The sequence below is a fragment of the Notolabrus celidotus genome, chromosome 24, assembly GCF_009762535.1.
Source record: "Notolabrus celidotus isolate fNotCel1 chromosome 24, fNotCel1.pri, whole genome shotgun sequence".
NCBI classification, from domain to species: domain Eukaryota; kingdom Metazoa; phylum Chordata; class Actinopteri; order Labriformes; family Labridae; genus Notolabrus; species Notolabrus celidotus.
This window is the reverse complement of record NC_048295.1, coordinates 3,218,286-3,238,697: the sequence shown is the minus strand read 5'-3', so window position 1 is coordinate 3,238,697 and position 20,412 is coordinate 3,218,286. Positions and strand designations below refer to the sequence as shown.

Sequence of the window (20,412 nt, the reverse complement as noted above, 5' to 3'; positions counted from 1 at the left end):
CTGTTACGCAGACATGCTGAGTCACTTCCCTCAAAAAGTCCTGTTGTCTCTGCAACAACTGGGCTAAAAGGTGTTGGAATTCAACTTTTCCAGTTTAATTGTTTCTCCAGTGGATTACTGGAAACAACTGGCAACTGGATTACTTTGGTTTTGCATGAATTCACAACTGAAGCAGTCACATGTTAGCCTCCCTTCTCAGCAAGTTTAAAAGCCAACATTTCAAACTAGTGGCATCAAATTGTTCAAAAGGCTGTTTCATTTGTTATTTTTACTTAAAGTCAATTAGGGTAAGATTTCAGATATCAAACTCCCAAGAAACAACATGGTGACGACAAAAACAAAAAACTGAAGCATCAAATCAGCAGTCCATGAACCAAAGGGGGTCTTGACTGTGTGTCAGTCCATTTGTAATACACTAGTTATGGTATTTGTGGACACATCTTGGTACATCTCTAGCTCTTCTTTAAGTATAGTCACTGCAGGATTTAAGAACCAAAGTCGCGATGCAAAAATGCAAAATTAAAGCATCAAAACAGCAGTCTATGGAACCTGCCAGTGGCTATGTCCACTTATAGAACATCTAGCAGACATATTTTAGCACATAAGTGGAAGTTGTTGGAACTACTGACACATACTTTAGGGTTATTTAAGTTTCTCACCACCCAAACCCCCTCCAGACATTTGAGGGAGGTCTGTTATAACATAGTGTGGAGTAGGGGCCATTACTCTGCACCGGGGTCTCTGTTCAGCAGAGCTTAGTTAGCCAGGGTCAGCTGACACTGACCTGCAGAACACAGAGTGTCAGCCAGTGGAAGTGAACCCCAACATCAAAGAGCGGAGCACAGGGCAGCAGACACTCTAGCCCTGGGGGACTATAACTATTCCATTAGAGATCATTTTGCCCCCTCTTCCAGACAGGCCACTGCCACTAATGGAGACAAACCCCAGGACCCCTTGGCTCTTATTGTCAGCGGGTTAAACAAAAAAAAAACCCAACTGCCTTGCAGTGCCGACAGCACAACACAGATAAAACTGAGCACAGGCACGGCGTTATGATGACTCCTGGGTACAAGAGTGAGAAATAAAGAGATGATGACACACTTTGAGGTTAGACATGTGTCCCACTGTGTGTCTGTACGTCAATGAACGTCACGTTGTATTCAAATAGAATTGCTCTGGTGTGTCTGGGGTGCATACTCTCAAAATGACAATGTGACAAGCTAAAAATCAAGAGTATTATCACCTGTTATAATAAAAAAAAAATAGCAAATGCAGCCAGTAATTTGAAGCCACTCTATCCTGGTCATACGTCATATTTCATGGCGTCACTTGCCTGAAATTACTTTGTAAGAACCATTTAAGGGAAGTTTAGTTGAGCAGAGTGAAGTCAAGCATAAGGGTGCATGCTAGCAGAGCCTCTGCACAGTCTTAAAGGAGACCCTGTAGTTGCTCTTCAGAGTGCAGTCACAGTTTGTGATCATGCATTCTAACATACAAGGTCTAACACATCTGTAACTGTTATGTTAAAGTATCTACATCTTTGTTTAACATTATGTTACATTCAATTTGTTATCCTATAAACCTCTGTGCACATCTGTGGATTCCACTCCATTACATAACTGGAGTGTGTTTTTTGTTTTTGAGAAGGAGTGTGTGCTGTGGTGTTCCAGCGACCCGCCAGAAAGAGAAAAACAGGGTATAGATGAAAGAAAAAAAAAAGCAAAACTTTATTTCACAAGCAGACTGTAGGGCTCTCTCGCTTTTGCACATCCACAACTGCAGCATTTTCTGGGCTAGCAAAGCAGCGTTTGAAGCTGGGAGATATGTTTTAATCATTTGCCGCCTTAATGATGACACTGGATTCATTATTAATGGGCCGCATCCCTCTACTCTCCCTCTCGCTCATAACAGTCCGCAGTCAGAGTGGGTATTAGCATTAGCCGCTTTTGCTTCTATTTGATCATGCTGTAATTACACCACTTTTTGGAGATCACACCACAAGTCTTATGTTAAATAAAGTGGCCTTGGAAGCAGTTTTTTTTCCTTCTATACACATTCTAAACACAATCACCGTGTTTCCCTTTTACTCTATTTAACACGTAGGGATTTGCCCTTTTTCCACACACCTGACAGTCAAATGTAAGTGCTGAATGTGAGCAGGGAGAAGTTGAGGGGGGAAAGCACGCATGGATGCATGAAAAGGCAACATCATTCAGGGGGCTTCATGCAGCGCAGGATTCTCCTTTCAGGTGTGTGCTCCTTTTATCAAATAAGCAGAGGGGTATAATATCTTTGATGTGCTGGATCTTTATACTCCCCACTGAAGGGATTTACTGTATGGATCAAATTCAGCCTTTATGACACTTCTGAATTGAACACTTAAGAAGAAAAGTTGGTTAACTCTCGGTGGGAAGAGGATCTCACTTGCAAACAGATTTCGTTGCTTTTCTTTTTCTTAAAAATTCAATATTTGCTGAAGACGGTTTGGCATGGCGGAATAGAATCACGTTAAATCTAATCTATAATATCTGTGTTTTTTAAGGCCCTCAGGTGGCACTGCGTTAAAAACAGACATGACTCTGTAGTGGAGCTCACTGCATGAGCTTAAAATCATGCTGAATCCACGTATGCAGGTTAAAAGTGTACCATGCAAAGAGGTAACCATATATAAATATAATCCAGAAACACACACACACATTTTACACAGCATGCCAACTCTTCTGTTATTGGTGGTTCAGATATCAGTGAGATCAGGCCACATTTCTTATGATCCCCTTCGATGATCACTCTGCAAATCTCTGTAGTTGTGAGGGAAAAATCTCCACTTGTTTTGCTGATCTGGCTGAGCAGATTGACTGTGAAAATGAAAAACTGCTTAGAATGCTTGTGAAGCGCTAAATCAATAGTCATGCTCTAAAAATGAAGATGCACATGGGGTTAATTATAATGAATTAATCAATTCGTCTCAGCAGCAGCAACTGCTGTTGGTAATTTGGCCTAAATGCATTCAAATATACTCACAAAAATGCTGCAATTAGCGAGACAGCCGCAGTGAATTATTAGCTCTAAATTAGGGGAAGTTTGGGTTGTTGCCAGGTTGGAAAGCCACAGCAGTGTCACGGCAGTCCCAGAGAGCCTTAAGTAAGCAAAACAGGTGAGAAAGGCAGAGAGAGATTACAGCAAAGAAAGGAGATGTCAGGACTTGTGCTTGGCTTTCTGCTCACGAGCATGAGGGGGGGGGGGGGCATTGCTGCCAGATGGGAAGTTGGAGTCAGAGCTCTCTTTGGGGCACGCTGAGCCATTTGGCTCCAATCCAAATGGGTAATTTCACAGGGTAGGAAAAATAGTGTCAGAAAAGGCTCACAAACAAAGCGAACTTGAGCAAAGAAAGCAGGATATGAAAACCATTTCATACATCAGCTCATCAGCTTTGAGGGGCGTATAGTGAGTAGTATCATCATTGCGGCGCAGCACGGGGTAATTAGCACTGCAGTGTCTAGCGAGGCATGTTATCTGTATGCACACGGCTCATGTGGCTGTCGACGCATGTGTTGTGTATGGGTGTTATAGGTTATTAAGGCTTACAAGAGCTGCGGGGGCATGGCAGGGTGAGGCTGAACAAGTCGATATCAGAGGGGGGTTTCTTTAACACAGATTATTATAACCCCCACTACTATAAAGACTGCACAGCTGTATGAATGCACGACTCCACGGCCAAATTGAAAATGCACGCTTTCTGCGGTCTCCCACTGAGCAGCGAATCCACAGAGGGATGAAGTTGCAGAGAAGCTGTTGTTTAATGTATTGTGTGCAGTGAGAAAACGGAGGATATTCACACTCAGGCACGTAGGTACATTCCCTCAGGATATGGCAGTAGGCTGCAAAATGAATAACAAATAAGTACATTTCATCATACATGCGTTTAAGCCAATTGGTAGCTTCATCGTTAGGAAGGCAGAATCATCTTCTGGCTTAATTGTGAGCTTATTTAATAGAGAGAATTCACTGTAAGCTGCTTTTTGTGCCAGGCAGAGGAGAGGAGGGAATCAAGGGGAACAGCTCTGATCCATATGCATGGTTGGGTCGGGCTTAATTGCAGCATTGGAGTGCGCTGGGATCAGATGCTGTGGACTAAAGGCTAGCGATGTGAGGCACCCATTCTGAGTACGTGCTAAAAGAGGAGATGTGTGGAGCGCCAGCCAGACAGGCAGGGGGCCGTCAGAGAGCCGGAATCACTGCAGTGAAGCTGAGGTGAATTCTGCCTGTGAGGATCAACACCGTCTCCAAAAGTTTCTCCAAATAAGAGGAGTTTTGAAGATGTGGATTATGCATTGTGGGCATAAATAATGCAGGGACTATGTTACTGCAACCAGAGAGGGCTCTTTTGAAGATGTATGTATAGATGTATCTGCATATTAAATTAAGGGGGTTCAGAAGGTCTTCCAGTTGCATGAGGAAAAACATCCCTCTCTGCAGCTTTATGTTGGCTGGACTTTAGCCTGCTGGCCATCCTATAAGCTGCAGGAACATTGGTCTGATAACTGAATCACAGCCTCATTTCAGGAGCTTATGAAGGACACTGATCATGCACCACTGTCCCCTCCAAGTACAGAGAATACTCAGGAGGATAGGAGAGAAATTCAGAGAAAGCACACAAAAAAAGTCAACCAGGAAGTCTGTGGTTTTTGTTCTTTCTTATCAAAGATATCCGGTCATCGGTTTGCAGAAAAAAAAAACGCTCTGAGAGGAAAACAGCAACACGCAAGTCATGAGGCATCTGTGATGGAAGGAAAGCTGAGGAAAACAGCCTCTCATGAGTCAGACAGGGATAAAGGTCCACTTAGGCCTCTGATTTTATTCGTAGGGGTCGTCAAAATGGAAGGCGCCCTACTGCTTTACTGGCTTTGGGTGTCAGCATGCCCTTAAAACTCCCAGGAGTCCTTTATCACCGTGTTCAGACTCCATAAAATGCTGCTTATTACACTAAATCTGTCATGTGCTTTAATATGGATCACCATTTGATCCCCCACCATCAATCACAAAAACACTATGGCAAAGTCAATGGCATAAGGGGCCAAGATGAATCCCTGCTGTCCAACTTTCTCCACACTTATGGCTTTCCTCCTGAATATATAGATGCCCACGGTTTTATTGCGTCTGCTGAACTCTCCTGTATTTGTAGTCCACCCTCGTGTTTCAGAAAGGTTGGCGTGAGGACTGCGAGCCTGTTTTACACTAATATTAATTTGCTTCCACTGTGAAACATTCGACACAGAATAGCCTGCAGTAGGAATGCAGGATGGATGAGGGATAAATTGCAATGCCCACAAGAGAGCGGTGTAAAAGCGGGCGGATCGATGCCAGAGAAGAAGCCTCAGGCAAAATACAACAAAAGCATGGGGGGGGGGGACGACAGCAGAAGCGTCCTGGTGGCTTGGCAGTTTTGGACTCATACCACATGGTCAGTCATGGTGGGATACATCCCAGTTGGATACCACTTCCTTAATTCAAGCTTTGGCACTCTTTCATGCAAAATGAAGCTAATCGTAAAGGTGGAACATGTAGCAGTTTTTGAGTCATTACATGCCCATTAAAAAAATACTGAAGATACCTTCATTTTAACACAGTCTTAGGAGAATTGGCAGCTTCTTACTTATTTTCCTTTTGTTTTTTTGGCTGTACTTTGGAGACGATATGTGTTGGACATGATTTTTCCCATTGGCCAATGCAAGATCCTCCAAAAGATTAATCTCCATTCCTGCTGGTGGAACAGTGCTCCTTCCCAGTTCCTCTGTCATCAAGTAATCTAGGAAATATCTTCAACATTTGACAAGATAAAAGATAATGAAAATGCAGCGTAGCAGCTCATAGAGGTCCAATCCAAACTTAGTCCAACTTTATTAAACTTTAAAAATGCTGACTGCCATTGTTGGGCTTCATAACACCTCTTCAGAACCCCAAAATGGGTCTAATTCTCTAACCAATGGTCCTGTGGTCATGGTCAGCCTACAGTGGTTGCAAATCATGCATTGTGGAGGGAGATAACAAACACTAAGCCCAATCTAAACCTTGTCCAATCAACTGTACTTTCCTCAATTGTCTCCAAATCTTGGACCGGATCTATGAAGATGAAATTTCTGTGTAAAAACCCTAAAAAGCATCAAAATTTGTGTCCATGATCTCGTCTGAAAGCAGCAAACAAACAGGACCTTTCTTGTTGCAAATCATGAGAGCTGGAGGGATAGAAGACTGCACTAAGTACAATCCAAACCAAATCTAATCTGCTGCACATTCCTAAAACTCATTCAAACATTCGTCTGCTCCCCTCCAGAGCTGGCACTGTCTCACACAGCCTTGGCCGACATCTTCATTCCTGACCTTCATCCCTTCAACCCCAGCTCCTGTCTGTTTACCATCGTCCCTGTCGTTCTCGACAGAACGGCATCAAATAGAGCAAAAATAAAAAACGCTGCAAAAGTGAAAGAGTGACCCTCAAATTGAACTCAACAGCTTCCCCTCAGATCGTATGTGACAGCTGTCCCTCAGCCAGCGCTTCTCTTGCGACGGCTTGCGTTTCTCTCCTGGAGCAATGCTAATGCTGCCGCCAAGATGTGGAAAAAGGCAGCACCTGACTCCTGACGTGCTGCAAAAAAAAAGTGAACCTTTTAACAGCCCGCCTGCCGCTGCATCTGTGAGAATTAGATGTATGATTAATACAGCTAATGATGCTATTTAGGGAGCAGTGAGAGGAGATGTGACTCAGTGGGAAGTTAGTGAAGCACTTACTTTAAGAGATGGTATTCAAGCCTGTATCAGTTGTTCGCCTGTATTATTCTGACTGGAGTTGGAAGGTCACTCCACCATTGGGTAACTCCAAAATGGCAAAGATTAACTGATGCATGGGTCATGACTCAAAGATCTGATAGCGAGATAGAGTTAATGTAGTCAAAAGCTACCCTTTACAAATGCAACCCACTTTAGCTGATGCCCTCTTACAAACAACGGAGGGAAAAAAAGGAAGAGCTATCACGAAAACATACCACAACTGCTTCCAAAAAGTAGCTCTGTGAGAGACGCTTGTTTTTGTGTGTACACAGAAATGTAATTAACAGGGAAATAGGACTTTTCACAGACATTTGATCCCTCTATACAGCAAACCAAAGATTAATTTGCGAGGGTAGTGGGTACATGACTTCAAAAGTTGAGCTCCAATTTTGTGACTTAATTAAAAAACTCTATTAAAGCTCCATATGTGGGTGTAAAAACAAGTCAAACACAGGCATTTATGGTGCAGGAAAAGGCACTGAAGACTGGAAATGCTGCTGAAAAATGGATCCTAAGTCTTAAAAAGGTTTTGTAAATCGTGCATGGAGGGATTTATACAAATTTTATGAGGCGGTTTTTGTGATCTAGTGGTCCTAATTGACCTCATCAAAGTGTGATTGATTTCAAAAGCATTCATCCTGACCTGTGAGGTTGCGTAGGCCGAGCTGCCTCAGGCCGTAGTAGCCGTCCCGCCTGTAGTTGAGGAAGATGGCCAGAGAGTAGCGACCTTCGTACAGCTTGGTGCCCCGGATGATCCGGAGGTTCTCCAGCGGCAGGTAGTCGAACTGGTTCAGAGCCACCAACACGTAGCCGGTCACTTCTCTGATGGACTGAACAGGGAAACAGAAGAGAGTATATTAAATATGTGGCATGAGGCTTACAATCAAAGGCTCCTGATGCAAGGAAACAAATGTAGCTGGTCTAAATTACAGCATTGCAAGAATTTGATCCTGGACCCACCTGAGGGATCTTTGGTGTATTATCGGTGAGTTAAATGCATGTTTTGGTTAATGGAAGTGGTGCAACCTCAGTCCCATAGCTCTAGCAGCCAGATTGCTTCTGCCCATGCCTTGGCTCCACCTGCGTCATACGTCAGCACCTATCAAGACCCTCTTTTGGCTTCATGTGTCACCATGGGCAGGAATGAATGCACATTGTCCAGTCAATGGTTGCCACATGCAAATACTGAGGTAATCAATGTCTCTTCCAGAACTTTCAATTTAGGAAACAAGACAAAGACCCCAAAAACCACAGCAAGTCAACGCTCTGCCTCCAACTCTTTTATTCCAAGCTGCCATTTCACTGCAATTTCTGCCTCATGGAACGCGCTCAAGGTGGTAATTCATTCATCCCCTCTCCCGTGCACAGAGCATGTTATTTGCATTTTGAAATGTCAAGCTCATGAAAATTTGGACATACAGTCCAATGTGATTAAAATGTCAGCTCAATTGCAGACTGATTACATGTCTCCTGCGATTACAGCTGGTCTTTAGAGCTTGAGAAGCCATGGTACCAGGAAAAAGCGAGCAGGTTGAAAACAATCACTTCCATACAAAATACAGCATGTGTGCAGTTGTATGTGAAAGATTTGACTTATTATATTAGCACTTTGAGTCAGGTAAGACTGAGTTGTACTAAGACTTGAGAACCAAGAGAAGAGGAGGAATTTGATTTTGTCCAAGCTGATCGTCCTTGGCTGCCTGCCTAAGATACACATAGACAGAGCTGAGTGTCTGACTGAAAAGCATGGAAAACCTCAACAATGTGCCTCATCGTGCATCAATTGACCTTCTCAAAAGTCACCAAAAATCAGACTGATTACCTCTGTGATAAACACTTAATGAGGGAAATTAATTCAACTGCAGAATCAGAATGAAGCGCAAGGCCAAGGCGAGCTTTTGAATCTTGAATATTTTCATCTTAATTCTGCAGGAAAGTGTTTATCTTCACGGTGGGGTCATCCCTCCTCAAATCAAGAAAAAAACTTCAGCATCAAAGGTCAACAATAATCATGACATGAACAGATAATAGCCCAAGGAAACATCTCCTCTCCTTGGCTGACAACCCTTTCAATGGATTTGGCAGCTTCATCGACAGATAATGAAACTTAGCCCGTGCGTATGTGCATGAATAAAACACAGCTTCTTTTTTGTCTTGTTGCAACAGCTCCATCTCTGTGGCCATGCAATATTCATCTGAGTCACTCAAACAGCAGGCTGGGCTTATTTCTACACACACACACACACATGAAAAACTCACTAACACAAATACAACAGCTGTTAAATGCCACACTAACACATTTACCGACCACCACAGACAAGACTAATTAGAACTCTGCTTTCAAAAGAAGGGGGTACAGATCTGCTCAGAACACCTAGCTGGAGGAAACAAGGAAGTATTGTTTGCAGAACTTGGATGATTTTATCCTTTTTTTCTTTTTGGGTAAATCAAGACTTTATCTTTTGTTAATTTCATTGAACTATGGCTTGTCCTAACTTTGGCTAATTTGTAACCAACAGTGGCCACTAAGTTAACTTCTATGCTAACTATCATAGAGACCTCAAAGTCTTTCTTAAACACCACTTAGTGACCACTTGTAATTAATCATCTTCAGACAGCAGGGCTTCTACATGCAATAAAAACCTCTCCATTACAGCTACTTTAAATATCTTTTCAACAGGCAGCAGAGACACCCTAATGACCAGAGACAGGCCAGATGATTGGTTAGCAGGCTGGGAGAGAATGAGTAATACAAGGTTGTATTGGCTACTGACCCCTGGGGGACTGTAGTGAAGACTGACAGTGAGGATGGCATGTGGATGCCTGTTTTTCAGGATAATAGCAGGTAGCCGACATTAGCTTCTATACGGTGCATGCGGCAAACAGGCGCACCTGCCAGGTTGGTCTATTGTAACAGTAACACAATAGGAAGGAAACAGACAGTGGAGGGGCTTATTAGGAAGATTACACTGTGTCAATCACCTGAAGAGAGAGAGAACAACACAATAAAAGAGCAGTAGAATCCATTTCAGTGGAGGCTTTGATTAGCATACTTATTGCAGAAAGGATTGCTATTGTGAGCTACTTCACTGCCTGTCAAAACCCCCTTGGTGGAATCACTCTCTGTCAAATATGTAGGTTGAAGTTTTTTCTATGTTTTTGCTGGAAAGTTGGCAAGTTGTGCAACTCCATGCAACTTGTGACTCAGCCTCCAAAAACAAGCACACAAAAAAAGACTTTCTTCTCTAGGGTGGACTTCTTGTTTGGACCCCGTGGTTGGGATTTGTGCCTTTTCATCACGCTGACCCCCCCCCCATTTTGACCTCGTGTTTACTGCTGAGGGCCAGGTCGCCTCACAAGCTCGCCCTGCTATCATTAACTCCGCCGTAACCCTCAGGTGCCTGCCAGGGGCGCTGTGACTCGGAACGAAGGAAGGGGGGGGGGGCGACGAGAGGGAGGGCTCCTGCTCTGCCACCCCCGACCCAGCTGTAGGCACGCACTCGGCTGCTGGCAGAGTCCACACTGCCTCCACTGTGCCCCCGTCTCCCTGCCAGCCTCCGGGACCCGCTGGCTGAACCAAAGAAAAACTGTTTCCCTGTTTCTTAGCAACTGCAGGAAAGCCTTCCAGCAGGAGTGAGTTCGAGCAAAGAGGAAGAGAGGGAGCAGAAGAAAGAAGAACACAGACTTAAAGGATTTTTTTGCTGTAATTTACCTAATTAAATTAAAGGATTACTTTGCCCTTTCTTGGCGATTTTCTTTTGCTTTGACACTATTTAATTTCCTTCCGCTGCAATAAATTTTTTTTTTTCTGTCTTGAAAGCTTCATAGATCAATATTTGTCTGCATTCCTGTGCACCGGAGGAAGGAGACGAAGAAGAGGGAGGTCCGGAGGGGAAGTAAACACAAGCACCTGCATTTCCCCTCCTGCCGCATCAACTGCACTCACTCTCAGAAACACAGACGCTGAAGGATGCTACTCCAGGAACTGCCCCGTCCCTGCATGCCTTCTGGGTAATGTGCTCTGTCTTTAACAAGGTGGACTATGGGCAGATAACAGGATGCTGCTCCCTCTTGTACTTCCTCAAAAAATGCCCCCTTAACAAGACGAGTGGGAGGGCTAATTTGTAGCAACAAGGTGCATGAATGCTGGACGGCTCACAAACACACCTTCATCCTCCCATAAAACCAACCTCTGCTCCCGAGTGATGATTCAAAGAAGGAAAAGAGTGCTTCAGTGTTTACACAGCCTGGCACAAGTCCAGGTCATTATTGCACCATTCTGACCGCGTCTTTTGTTTCCAGCTTGACTCCAAAGGATGAGAGTGTTTCTCGGCTTTCAAAGCCGCGAAGGGATGGTGAAAAATTTCGCCTTTTTCCCTCACATGCAGGCCTCAGATATTCTGATAACCCCCACCTACGCACTGCAGAAAAAAAAACACACCACTACCAGGCACAGACAAGACTCAGGTCAAATACCCATGATGCATTGCAAGTTGAACATTTCCTCTAGCGCTTTTCTCCATCAATCGTAGGCAATTAGCAGCCGAGTGCTCAGTTCTCAGTCAAACAGAATCCTCCGTAGGTCCCGACAGGCTTGTCTTCCTCTCTTCTTTTTCGGATTTTCCTCGGGGCGAAATGTGAATTTCACATGTTGGTAAATTGCTTTTTGCATCTCTGGGATGCATCGCGTTGAGGCCAAGGCAAAGGGAGCCAAAAGTGCTTTATTTACTCCGCACAACATAATCATGATAGAAGGCGGCTGTTGCTGTCTTGGAAACGGAAACTGCTTGATATTGAGGCTGTGAGTTGCCACGCTCGGGCACCTGTAACCCCCTCCAGACATGTGGAAGTGTTTGCAGTGTCTCACAGTATGGAAGCACACTCACTCAGACCTGGAATGGAGGGGATTTGAATTCAAGCCAGTATTGAAATACACCAACAATCGTCTTGCAGAGTAAACACTTTTATCAGTTAATGAATGGAGACTTTCTTTGCTGGTGCACTCAGTTCACGGTTTTGTGGCCAAATTCAGAAACAGTTTGCAGAAGAAGAGGTGAAAAACTACAAATTAAAGGGACTTTTTCTCTCCCTGGAAGTCAGGAGCTACTTTAAAGACACTTATGTAAGCTAATTTTCTAACCTGCATGATGTTTTTAAACTAATAGCCTCTATTTCTACCCTATTTTTTAAAATTCACTTAGCAGATACTGAAGAATCCTTGCCAAAGCAGCCGATTGATTTGCATACAAATTTCTCCGGTTTCACTCCTCCCAAGAATCGCCTTTGGGCTTCACCCAAGATTCAGAGAAAAACGCTGCATTGGAGAATTTAAGCGGAAGAATTAAGCGAAGTTTGAATTAAATTATCATTAACATCCATACTGCGCTCTCTCCATCTGGATAAATGTATCTTACATTTATTATTGAGCTGAGTTATTCACCTTTTATGTCCCTGACATACCTATAAGGACAGTTTCCTCTCCTCTGCTACACACGATGCGTTTCACGGTCAAGGTCAGCACATTGATAAAAGAGAGTCGGAGGATCTCATCTTTGAAGGCATGAAACCTGACTTATTGACTGTTATGTGACTCTAATTTCACCTCAGGAATTAAAGAGTATGCACATGTATGGAAGCCCAGGGCGACCATGATTGCACATACATTTTTAATTCAGAGATGACAGTCGATTACAGCATTTCAAATCTTTTCCCATGTTTTCTTCTGACATGTTATTGACAGACGGAGGTATAGTATGATTAATTCAACATGTGTGTCCGTGTGTATGCAGCATTTTACAGTAGCTAGCAACACTGCAGCTTATTTCAGCTACTTTATATGTTTCAGTGCTGAGCAACATCACCTAGTGGTTCCTAACTAAGGTGGTTGTGTTGATGGCAAACTGATGGCAAAGCTTACGGTCTAAAACACTGCAGTTCCTTAAGTGACCACTTGAGGCTGACTTCCAAAGCCAAGGAAACCCTATTAGAACCCATGCTAAAAGTTCAAATGTCAAATTTTACAACAAAATTCAGCATTTTTACTGCCTGGTACAGGAGTTTTGATTATATTACAGCTGAGAGTTACGTATCAAATTGTATTACGTGGAGTTTACATGCTAAAGCATTGATTTTGTCAACACAATCCCTGGTGTTGTAGGAATGCTGTGTATCGCCTTGGTTTTATTGACTTTTTCTGAGATGTGATTTTTACTTTTGGTCACACAAAATCTAGTTAGAATCATGGAGAATATTTGAACCCACTATGAAGAAACATGCCCCACCCAATGGTTAAATTGCACGCCACATGTTCGAGGCTACGATCCTTTAAGTGGTGAACCCAGGTTGGTCTCCCACCCACCTCTTTGGCTGTCTGCTCTCTCTTCCCTCCCTGTTTTCGACTCTACCTCCTGTCCTGTTCTCTCAATCAAAGCACGACAAATCCAAAAATAATCTTAAAAAGCATACAAGCCAAAACAGGAACTATCAACTGTTGCTGTGATTTAATTTCTCAACCGTTTCTTTGTCCCACTTTGATAACTGTAAAAGCTTGTTATGCTGAGATTTGTACTTTGCTGTGATCCAACATTATTTCACCATTTGTAAATGCCACTGAGTGTTCTTTCCTAGTGGGTGTATATTCATCATGGGGTCTAATTTGTTTCCTCAAATGTAATCTACTCTGGTCTCTCCCTCTGACAGCGTCGCTTTCATCAGACTAAGCCGATTTGGATAGGCTCTGAAACAACAACAGTGGGGCGAAGCAGCTGGATCTCTGCGTATAAAAAACCACAGCTTTGTTATCTCAAAATAATGAGATGTTTAAGTCGTGCTCATGAGAAAACAACGTTTGATACCCTGAGATAACGATGTAATTCAATTGTTATCTCGGGATAGCAAACAAGAGCAGTACAGATGTGAGATAATGATAGTTGGGACATGATCATGTTAAACGGTTTGGGATCTCCAGATAATGACACAATTAAGTTGTAATCAGACTGAACGGGACTAAATATAGAAGGAGCTGCTTTAAGATGGAACTGTTTGATCTAAAGGATGATGGTAAAGGATATTTTGGAATTTTTTGGCAAGTTAAAATTGTTACTGATGCCTCAAAGGGAATATTTACTGGATTCAGGAAACTTATCATAATAACTTTGTATTTTGTGGCTTATTTTGTAAAGAAAAATCTGTGGAAAATGTGTCTGTCAAATTTGATTCCCATTCCTTGCACCATTTTTATTATTTCCTTTTCATTAAATATTCTTTGACTAGTATTTGACAATAGAGTCAGGCCTTACAAGGTTAGGACTAGCCTGGGTATTTTGCCTCCTTTGTGAAGTACTTCATCACGTGGATTTTAAAAAGTGCCGCCTCAATAATCCAAAAATGAAAAGTTATATTAAAGGAGAACAGGAGGAGAGAAGTTTAGGGTTAAGAGGTGCATAAGTAGAAAGTACAGAATAATATAGGGAGAGGGGGAAGTGGAGCACAGAGGAGATATATTTCAAAGCATAATTAATAGTGCACCTGTTCCTGTCATCTGGATGAGTGAGAGTGTAAATGAGGTAGATGGAGAGAGAGAGAGGGAGCAATGGGAGGAAGGAGGTACGTGAAGGGAGGGGAGGGTACAGCAAAAAAAGGAGAAGGAGAAAAGGAAGGAGGAAAAAGGCATCACACCAGGAAAAAAAAAAGAAGTATAATGACACCATTATAAAATACAAGAGATGGGACACATATTATGGTGATTATGGCTCATTTCCATACATATAGAGCACTCTGCCAGTGAGTCAAGGAGAGTGCAGCGGCGCAAGACTGCCGGCTCTCAACGGTTTGATGCGACTGCGGCGCCGGCGCAATCTGACTCCTCCACACGGCGGCAAAGTCAATGGGCGGGCAGGGACCTGTTTACCAATTCGCTTCAATGAGCTCTGTGAGAGAAGTATGCACTCCTTCACCTCGAAAGACTGTTTGGCTGCTAAGTATGCCGAGAGCACTCGGGTGTGACATTCAAGATTTTTGAGGAATCCTGTAAAAAGAAAAAAAAAGGCCTGTGTGAGGAGGGCCAACGACTTTGAAATGAATGAAAACCCAGCTGCATGAAATGTCACTGAGTCACTCGGTGCAGGTGTTTGTGCAGAACTTTTGAGATCTTTCTCTTAAAAGGACTCGTGTGAAACATCTCAGGTCTGATGATCGTGCCCTGGGGTACTCCTGTGAGATGAATCAACAGCGTGAGAGGTGTGCAGATGGGGGAAGGGGGGGGCTTTTTTTGCTCACTTCAAATGGGATCCACATCAAACATGGATGGCACGAGGGTTTTGAGCCCACACAACTTTTCATGTTGAAGGCACTGAGTGGATTGAAATCCTTTTAAGGTGTTTAAGCGTCACCACCTGCTCATAAAGGGAAGTGAGTTTCTCATCTCAATCAAAGCACTTTGGGTGGATGGGCTTTCCATGGAAGAATCTGCTCTTAGAGATTTTCAGATTTAAGATTCACAAGAACATCACAAATTCAGCCTCTGTGGAGGATCTGTAGCTTCTCAGTTTCTAACCTCATTTTTTGGCTGGTCTGAAAGGGGGGAGGTGAATGCAGAGGTGGAAAAACACAGGATAGAAACCATGTCTCTGAGTAGTCCATTAACACTTCAGTGTTATTCCTACTTTCATGCCTTTCATGTGGTGGCCCCTCATTGTTAAAACAGCCCAAGGTGAAGTGGTTGGCACAAACAATTTAAGACTCAGAATGAAGTTAATCAAAGTATGATTTTTACTCTTTATAAATAATCATTGAAGTCTCTCATTTGAGTGTTTATTTTCATTGTCCTCTAATTAGTTTTTAAACAGGTAGAGAGAAAACAGAGTTTGATTGCTCATGCGAGCGGAGGTAAATTAACCTCCTTAAGTTTAATTTCCAAAATTAATCAAAATGTTACACCTAATTGAGAAATATTGATTTCCAAACAAAACGCAATTTAACACAGCTTCCATCTTTGTTGGATGACAGCCTGTCAAATTACCACAACATGAAGTGAAGGGCGACTTCTCAGAGTCAGATACGCAAACTGACATGTTTCAGTTTCAACACTGTTAGCCAGTGTTGACAGTGACTTTGGGATGACACAGCTGTGTGTATATGTGTGTGTATGTGTGTGTGTTTTATCCAGGGGTGTGCCTCTTGCAGCAGCTGTGCTACTGGCTTTCGGCGCTGATATTTATTGTCTCAGACAGCCCGACAATCTCATATAAGCCCGTTTCATGAGCGGCGTCCGGGAGGCGTCTGCCTTGTCAAGACACATTTACAGTAAAGACCCTGACTCAGAAATTAAAAATTACCAGCAGGGGGAATTTTGTACTGCATTAGCAGGCCAGACTAAAACGGTGACAGTGCAGTACAGTATCTGATCCTTCAGCCACACTGAAAACACTAATACATAACTCATGAGGGGAAGCTGTTGGAGCAACCCAGCAACAGTCGAATGGCATATCACATTATGCTGTAGCCTTTGGGGACCCTACATAATGTAGTTATGTGACAAAGCTAGTCCACGTCAGCCACAGGCTGGCTTCTGCCTGCTTGGCAGTGGCTATGGAGGGAAAAAAAACTGAGAAGCATGTTATCTCTTATTGCACCTAGCTCCTGTATCTCGTATTTAAGTCCCTCATTATTCATGGTCAGCCCAGCTTAGGACAGAGAATCTGAGGGCTGGCAGGATACCTGACGGGGGGTGCAAATCTGCTGAATGAGGGCCCCACTAAAGAGTCCAGGAGAAGGGGAGGGAGGGGGGGATGAGTAGTCTCCGAGGCCCAATGTCAGTTCACTCCACTGGGGAAGAAAAGGTGCTTACTGGCCCGTCTGAGTGATTGATGATTGGGCCCGGTGCAGAGGTAGGATGCAGCCATAGGTGGACAATACAAGACTGTGCTTGGATAATAAATTGATGTCAATGGGGAAGAAGGCAGAGGCATATGAATTCACACTGTGGAAGGTTGTGAATGTATGGAAACAAAATACAAGTTACAGGTAATGATTGTGTTATGAGGGGGCCGTCCAAGACATAAATCATATTTCGCCTCACACAGGGAACCATAATTTAGCTTAACCCTCCCCCGAGGACAAACATACTTTCAATCTCACCACTGTGTTTCTGTAAATCCTCCAGAACTTTGTCCTTAACCTAAACTTTTACTCACTCTGCCTTCCATTATAGTCATGTCATGGTGATTTGTGAAGGAGGAGTTAATGTTTATGTCAGTAGAAGTTCAAGAAATGGCAAAAGATAGCTTAAAGACGATGAAGGATTGTGGTTTAGTCATGACTTTTCCACTAAAGGGACAAAAACAAATCAAGAACACAAAAATGGCAACCTTGTCTCTAAAAAGCTTAATGTGCTGCTTGTCATGTGCAGTTCTTCACAAACAAAACCTTAAATCTCTCAAAGGTTATCACACTTCCAACACTTGAGTCCGTCTTTACACTCTTGTAGATTTCATAAAGCATAAATTTATTCTGGCCAGGTATGCAGGCAGCTGCAGGACTGATTACAACTATGTCAGATTTGATCTGTCTTGTCTCTTCATAAAGTGTGTGAGTACCAATGTGTGTGTTTTGCTTTGGGAGGGTGTTTTAGGCCATTTTTCCTCATTGCAAAACGGTGACAGTGACAACACAAGCACCTGCAGAGCACGCCACGTTTCAGCGCTTAACTACTTCATTACTCTGGAATCAAATTGCCCTAATCTGTGATGGATGTCCTGACTTGTGGCTGCACCAGGTGTGCGTGTGTGTGTTTGTGGATATGCAATATCTCTTTGCATGGCGAGTGTGTTTTTAGAAGGGGTGGGCTACCAGTAAAAATCAATTTGGCAACATAATGAAATATAAGATTGCACACATGACAGATGCCAATTACATAACAAGATTGCTCAATCAGTTTCAATCATACACAGCATGTAGAGAGGTACTCTAAAGTGGTCTTAAGACAGTGCCACAACTTTCAAAATTGTTCCCATATGATCCTCAAATATAGATCACACTTGGCACTGAAGGATTGTGTGATGACTTTGTGTGCTCATGCAGATTTCTCTGCTTTATGGTGTCCTAGCCAATAAGCAAATGCAGAGGAAAAAACAATCTCCTTTGTCTGTAGCGGGGTAAAGCCCATCTCTACAGCAGCCTAAGGCAATTTTCCTTTTATAGCTCACTCCCATTTTAAGGCTCAGATCCCTCACACTCTCTGTGGATGTGGACACCAGTTGCATAATTAGACACCTGATGTCGGACATGTTGACCTTCACTTTCTCTGAACTGTATTGTGTAAGAGCATCCATACATGTTACAAGAAAGGGGCTGACGTCAATCTCTTTCAGTGTATCGTTGCGAAGAGAAGACAGTCATCGGCGTAGAGCTAAGGTATCCTGTTATTGGTGTGGGGAAAATAATGATGCCTGACAACTTCTGATAGGTTAAAGTACAATTTCCTCACCTGAGGGGCGGATAAATATTCATTATGGACCCCACTTGAACCCTGCCAGCAGGGGATCACTATCTAAAGCATGCTATGGCAGACTGAGGTCAGAGGTAACCTCTGGTCTGCTGTGTTTTGATTTCGATTTGATGTGCAAAATCATCCGATAGAGAGACTGCGTCTCCCTCTGCCCTCATCTTTAAGGTCCCATTAATGATATTTTTTGCAGACATGCAGAGGCAGAAAAACACAAAATCAAACATGTATACAGAATCAATGCAGAGGCCTCTTCGGTTCCACATACTGTAATCAGGGTTGCCCGGCTGGAGGATGACTAAACTTTAAATGTATAGGCAAAGAAAAACATGTTTTTGGTTGTATGTGACCTTTAAACTTTCAGATTTCTTAGATTTAATCTCTTCTAGCCTTGTCAACGTCCCTTAAGAATACTGCAATTCTGCTATGCTGTCCATGCGAGTTGTAGAAATACCAGGTTTAAACTGGTGAAATACAGGCACATGCCTTGAGGAGTTTTGCCTGAATATCTGTGTTGGGACTTTCAGTGAGATTGCATCCACATAACCCAAGCTCCATGATGCAAGAGCATGGGTTTGGGGGCTGAGAGTGGGAATGAAAAAAAACTCCATTGACCTAAAGAAAGTCAATGAAATGTCAAAATGGATTTGAAGGACAACATCAACTGTCTTTTCCACAAGCAGGTTCGAGCCAAGCAGCAACCTCCTGTGATAAAAGATGATGCAAATGTAGGGGAAGTTTGCAAAGCTGCGATTCCTTGAGGGTCCACTTGGGGCTGTGCACAAAATACATTGTGACTTCCATACTGTGTACGTATCATACACATCCACACACACATTCACAATGTAAATGTCACAAGGACTGCAATCTGTTCCCTCTACTTGGCACAGCAACCGCAGCTTGATGCGGGGCGTGTTCTCCAGGAACCAGCTGCAGGATACAGATATTAAAAAGGCATTGAGAGAAACAATTTACACACAACCATAAATTAATCTGCCACTAAGATGTGCTTGAATATCTGAAAGGGGGCCATGGGGGGAAGCCTTGGTGGCGCTCGAAATGGCGCTCGAGATCCGTGCCAAAGACCAGACCCAAAGTGTCTCTTGAGACTGCAGCAGGAAGATTTTTATTCCACAGTACTGTCACAACACCGAGCAGAATAATACAGGATGAAGGAGCCAAGAGGACAACAATAACAGATGTGTATTAAGGTATAACAGCGCTGATAACACAATGGGTACATCCCTCTGCGCACATTTGGGGTCTTTAACATTTAAGAGCTCATTCAAACACCACCTGGTTTGATGAGCAAATGTGTGCCAACACCTTGCACACATTGCCTGCAGTTGATGGACACTTACTTTAACACCATTTGGAAGTGGTATTTAAAGCTAAGTGTCTCCCACAATTCACCCTGATCTGACGCAGTCAAGGTGTTGGTGGTATGAGGATGTTGGAATCATCAGTTTCTTGGCCTGCTTGTTAATTACTCAGATGTATTTAAGTTCTGTGCATGCAAAATGAACACAATCAATTTGTCATATTATTGTGATGTATTATTACAATGTTATCATATATGCACTAAGCTGCAGGCTGCATATTAATGTTGAAGTGGAAGCAAATTTTAAAATATTCTGTGATGATTATTTAATGTTTTGCACTGCCAAAGATCTCCATCTTGCAAAGGAATTTTTAGTAACCCGTTCCTCAAAGTCCTGCTAAAATTGCAAGATGTTCCTAATAATGCATGATATATTAGACTGATCAAAATTAACCCATTTGATAATTAATTGAATGTCAATTAAAATGATTTCACAAGCTTGTTTTCACGTATTTGCAGCTGATATTAAAGATGATGTGCGGTCCTTTCTGTTTTTCCTTTCCCTGCAAGCATGATTCTCCTCTTTCAGCTCCTTTGTCCTCTCTGTGCACCCTGTGTCACTACCATTACCCCAGGAATAATAGAAGTATGTGACAATGTGAGACTATCATGCACGCATTGTGGATCCAGGGGTTCATATGCAAACACGCAACTTTAATCAACACTGGGACAGAAACGACAGAATTCCACTTCTTGGTGGAGA

At 43.0% G+C, this 20,412-nt stretch overlaps 1 protein-coding gene across 3 annotated transcripts in view; it reads right to left on the bottom strand.

Annotated features, from left to right (window-relative positions):
* The window catches only part of LOC117807957 (receptor tyrosine-protein kinase erbB-4-like), a 223,996-nt gene that overhangs the window by 79,600 nt on the left and 123,984 nt on the right, over positions 1-20,412 (bottom strand). For all 3 annotated transcript variants that reach the window (XM_034677300.1, XM_034677298.1, XM_034677299.1), the window contains exon 3: positions 7,469-7,655. In XM_034677300.1, the coding sequence (XP_034533191.1) occupies positions 7,469-7,655 (187 nt within the window). The remainder of the gene's footprint in view (positions 1-7,468; positions 7,656-20,412) is intronic.